The 5,306-nt window shown below is 34.2% G+C and overlaps 1 protein-coding gene across 4 annotated transcripts in view; it reads left to right on the top strand.

The window, feature by feature from the left end:
- The window catches only part of LOC117113630 (polycomb protein SCMH1-like), an 18,291-nt gene extending 13,403 nt beyond the window's left edge, over positions 1–4,888 (top strand). For 3 of the 4 annotated variants that reach the window (XM_033257035.1, XM_033257036.1, XM_033257033.1), the window contains 3 exons: positions 245–385; positions 555–709; positions 886–4,888. In XM_033257035.1, the coding sequence (XP_033112926.1) occupies positions 245–385; positions 555–709; positions 886–1,011 (422 nt within the window). In that variant the 3' untranslated portion in view covers positions 1,012–4,888. The remainder of the gene's footprint in view (positions 1–244; positions 386–554; positions 710–885) is intronic. The other variant, XM_033257034.1, reaches the window with a different exon arrangement.
- The last annotated feature ends 418 nt before the right edge of the window (positions 4,889–5,306 follow it).

A 5,306-nucleotide genomic window follows, 5' to 3' on the forward strand; every position in this document is an offset into this window, starting at 1 on the left:
GCGCGTTGTAAGGCGTCACAGCGCGTCGCTACAGGAGGCGATAGCTTCATGAAAAAAATCTCCCTATTTTTTGGTTTTCAAACTTGGGATCTCTGTAATCCCATTACCTTTCCCATCTGCATTGGGCATGTACGTGGGCTTACAATCACGGAAATATGGCACCAATTTTTTAAGTTTTTCTCCTGAAGGCAAGTGGCATATGTGTTTACTCTTATGGTCATCAGGCTATTATTGTTTTGTGTAGACCTCCTTCTGGAGCAATCAAGTAGCTCATTGTCAGTTGGAGGAAGCAATAAATCAAAAAGAAGATGGTCTTCAGAATCAGGCCAGCAACTTGAAAGGGAATCCACCAAGCCCAAAGTCAACAAAAAGATTAAAACAGAAGGTAAGATACAAATTATCCTATACTTTGTTTTTTTTGTAATTATTATTTATTGTTATATATCTATTTTGGGAATATTTGTCTGTCAAAATCTATGTAATAAATAAATATTATGTAATTGTTCTCATTTTCTTTTCCTTTTTTTGTAATTATTTTTCATATATTTTTGTAGCTGCAAGTTCAACGACATCATTAACTCCTGAAGTGAAGCCAGAGACCAAACCTCGCAGTTCGGATCCAACACAGTGGTCTATCGATGATGTCATACAATTTGTCTCGGATGTTGATCCGGCTCTTGCAAGGTTCAGCGACCACTTCAAAAAACATGTAAGAAACTAATACTTGTTGCATCAGGGAAAGGTAGTTAAAGGTGTCTAGGACTGCCAGGCTCTGCCTTGTACCAATGGTCAGATAAGTAATCTAAACTAGTTAAAACATAAAAAAGCATTATGAATATAACATTAATTGCTATAAAGATTTTGTTTACCTATCTTTTCTTGCAGGAGATTGATGGCAAGGCCTTCTTTCTTCTGAACAGTGAGATGATGATGAAGTACATGGGACTCAAGCTGGGACCAGCTGTCAAACTCAGCAACCTAGTGGAGAAGCTTAAAGCCAAGAAACTGTAGCTGATTAGAACTTAAGGTAGCCTCACAAGAGCCTTCTCTTCAGATATAAGTATTTTGTGAAAGGGGGTCATCCATCCATATTTTCATCATTTTCTTGAGTGTATAAAACATACATGCAAGGGGAAAGTAGAAAATGTGTGTACACGTTTATATTATGAAGTATAAATAACAATCTCTCATGTTAAATTGTTCAGTGTTAGCTATAAAAAATCTGTTCTGATATCTGATTAAATGAATACTACACAGCAATAATTAAACATACAGACATTATATGATGTTAACAATTTAGACACTATGCCACATTTTGCTGTGTGTACTAAGAAAATGATTAAAAAATTGAAGACCTTAATCAATTCAAAGTATTATTTTATGCTCCTGAGACTTGTACACCACATAATCCTAAATTCTCTTCCCAAAATTCAGTTTTACGGATTCAACGATGTTGAAATCTATGCTGATTCCATTGGTAAAATATGAAAATGTTAAATCTAATTGTGATTTCAAAGAACCTTTTATTATATGCCAATCATAGATCACTTCGTAAATTACCCAATCAGATAAAAGTTTCACCCTCTACCTTACAATAAATGTATTATGTACTAGTAAAGTGCACATTCAAATAACAGGGTGTATACATCTTGAATTCAAAGATATTGCTATTAGATACGACCAAAGAGGGTGTTAAAGAGGATATGTCAACATGTTATTATGTTTTAATTACACAAAACTGGTCCCAAAAGTCCTTACTAGAATGTCCATATATTGTAATGAAGGATGGGTAACACTGAATTTCTTGGTTTGGGTGGGATAATCAGTATAACACCTTGGTGTGAATAATAGGTGCATGGAAATGCTCCAGAGAGGCCTTAAGTTGCCATATAATGAATATGGGTAGAGGGCGCTGTTGATAATTCTTGAGCTGTGTATGGATATGTATATATTTTGAAATCTCCCGGGGGTTTTATTCCTGTACAATTTTTATGATGTGTGCTTTTTGAAAAGAGAGTGTACAGTGTAAGTATATGAAGAAAGTGTGTGTGTAGTTTTGTTTTGTTTTTTTTTTCGTAAAAGTGGTTTTGCTATGATAAATATTAGCTTGTGCTTGCAAAGATCTGGACATTTTCTTTGTTAGATATAATTTAGCTTTTTATTTTTTATTGTGTTAATTTTCCATTGTGTTGATGGGGACCAGTCATAGTTGTAATTTTGTTAAGACCAACTCGGACAGTGTTGTGATACGCAGCCCGACACGATTTGTTGTCATGTCAGGTCTGTGCGAGTTCAACACAGACGCGATGGTCTGCGTCAGGGGCAGTCGCGTCGTAGAATATTGAACATGTTTAATTTTCTCACGACAGCTTAAGACTGTCCCCAACGATGAATTGCGTTGGGCTGCGTTGTACAACGCTGTCTGAGTTGGCCTTTATCAATATGATTGTTAACATTAGATACATTTTTTTGTTGGTTAACTCCTCAAAACTTACTGGTTTCCTGATGTTTTTATTGTTATTATTTAATGTTATTTTATTACACAGTTACATAACTTGTTTTATTATTTTGATATCTTTGATTTATTTTTATTATAGTTATTACTTATCTTTATTGAATAAGTACTGCATTTCTTTGTTTTAGCTATGGTAGACACATGTCCTTGATTATTTTAATATAGTACATATTCTTTGCCTTGAAAATTAGGCAGTTAATGTATATAGCCTTTTTATTGTCTTGAAAATAATTATTGTCTTGAAAATTGACTACTTATAAACAAGTTACCATTCACGGTGTTCAGTTTGATTGATAGATAAATTTGTTAAAGTGTTACTGAATTGTCTTCCCCTTCACCCACCAAGCCAGAGCCTCAGTTTTGTCTTCATGAGTTTGGATAGGTTGTGTTGGTACATGAGGCATGTTGTAGCTATTTTATGTGAAACAGTTCTGTTAATGAATATTTTAAATACCTTATCATGTAAGACATGATTATATCAAATTTTGTTGTTTGTTCAGAAAATCTTCAAATGCTTGTACAATATTTGGTGGCAAATCTTACACAACTTTCAGAACTGCAATCATTTGTGTTTAATATCTGAAAACATTGTATACCACAAAGAAGTATAATTTGTTGTTATTTTGCACCATGCAAACCTTAACATATGAATAGATAATATAAATAATATCTGGAAAATTGTATTCACCCATAATTGCCATCACCTCAAGCTTGGTGGGCAAATGGTATAGTGCTGTCCTAATAACATGGAGGTAGTGAGTCCGATTCTTATCAGGAATCACAGTTTTTTTTAAAAACAAATTGTAAATTTTCTGAGTACTGGAGTCAGATATGGGCAAACGCAAGTAGGCCCTTGTTCGGGAACACTTTCAAGTGACAAATACCAGGAATTTATCCATATATGGGTGAGACATGACATGGGTGAGACATGACATCGCAATGCCCATTTACTGTACAGGTAAATCACCCTCTCTTGTCTTAAATCCTAATAGTGTGAACAGGACCTTAGGTTGAATCTGTTCACATGATATTTTAGCAGTGATATGATACACTTCTCATTCGCCAAAGATAAAACAAGTGTAACTGAATAAAGTGTATGTGTTTAATCAATGAACTTGATTTAAATTTATTGTGGGTTAAATTATAATCTTGTATTAAAAGAAAACCATTTAATTGAACAAATGTGTTATATACAGTATATTTATAAAAACCCCAGTTTTGTTTTTCTGTACTGTCCTGATATACAGTATACACCATGACAATAGAAAGTCTCATGGGGCTGCAGAGTACTACTCCAGTGATGTCACATCACCACGCAGGGGTGGATTTAGAGGGGGCCTGGCCCTGGGCTACCTTTTCGAAATGAAAAAAATTATAAAAAAAAGAAAGAAATAAAAAGATATTATTGATCGCCCAAAACGCCTCAGAGGTTATTTCCGGGCATTTAGAAAATAATAATTTCCCGGGGATTTCCCCAGGCCCCCCTATGGTAGTGTTGTCTCTCGATCGTGCTCCCTCCCTTTCGGACATCTCTGGATCTGCCCCTGTCACTTACCACTTTACCACGTTAGAACTGGAAAATTGTGTGATGCTGTGACATAGCGAGAATACTCTATAAGAGCTTCATTGATTTATGGTGTGCTGGTTATAAATACATAAATGTGCTATTGAAAATTTAAATTGATTTTCTCATGAAATGTGGTTAGTAGTATAACAATAATGATAATTTATTATAATATTTATTCGGAGTATTTTGTTTCATACAATTATTACTACTACTTAATGATTATTGTATTCAATGTGTTCAATGTTTCAATATCAATGGCCACTTTTACACAGTGGGTTTTCAACTACTGAAAAAAAAAAAATAGTTTCTAATTAATTTTATGAATGAACTAAAACAATTAAGCTAGTCCTATTTATAAGAAATTTTGGTTAATGTTCCATGTTATATCCAAGATTTGAAATTTCGTCCGTTAAACTTGGGCATACAAAAAATGGGAATAGAATTATTTTCAGAATTAATGCGACTTCAAATTTTGTTTTCAATACATTTTCAGAAAATATCTATTACTTATTTTATGTATTATAGTTTAGCATCCGTTTTTTACAAGTATTTTGTGCTTTGTAAAAGCATTGTCGCAGTTGATGTATATATGCTAATTACCATAATGAAGCTGTACCCTAAAATATACATAGAAATCAATTTGTTCATTTTATGCCATCCAATCTTCGGCAAATATTTAACGTTTGTAAAGCCCGCCCTCTTTTAGTGTATAGATGAAGCAAACGCATTTCAGAATTGCTGATTTGAATGATGGTTGTGAAACAGCGTATTCCAATAAAACGAATTATTTTCAACAGTTTTGAGAATCTGTTTGTTTCTGTTCATTTTTTACATGTTATATAATATTTAATGCACATAAACACCGTATTTTTGCGAATCAACGCCCGTGGGCGTTGTCAGACGTGGCTCACAATATTTCGAAAGTCGCCTAGTGCGAATCCCCGAAATTTAGACAATTTAGGGGTTTTAAAGGCTTATTTTATTGATTTTATAGTCTACTAATATATAGAATATACGTTTTCTCTCCCCGAGGAATTGTGGTTGTTCTCTCCGATGGGGAAGGGAACAACTTTCCCCGAGCAGAAAGGGCTGACTCTCCCTCACTGGCGCCACCCCTGCTGTATATGTTGAACTACAACATAGTTACCGTCAAAATGTGTTATTGCGTGATCATAAAGACTTACGGTATTGATCCCAAGCAGATTAGAAAAGACGTAATTCTAC

This window comes from Anneissia japonica, unplaced genomic scaffold (assembly GCF_011630105.1).
Source record: "Anneissia japonica isolate Jap-2015-1 unplaced genomic scaffold, ASM1163010v1 scaffold287748_len1686314_cov196, whole genome shotgun sequence".
NCBI lineage: Eukaryota > Metazoa > Echinodermata > Crinoidea > Comatulida > Comatulidae > Anneissia > Anneissia japonica.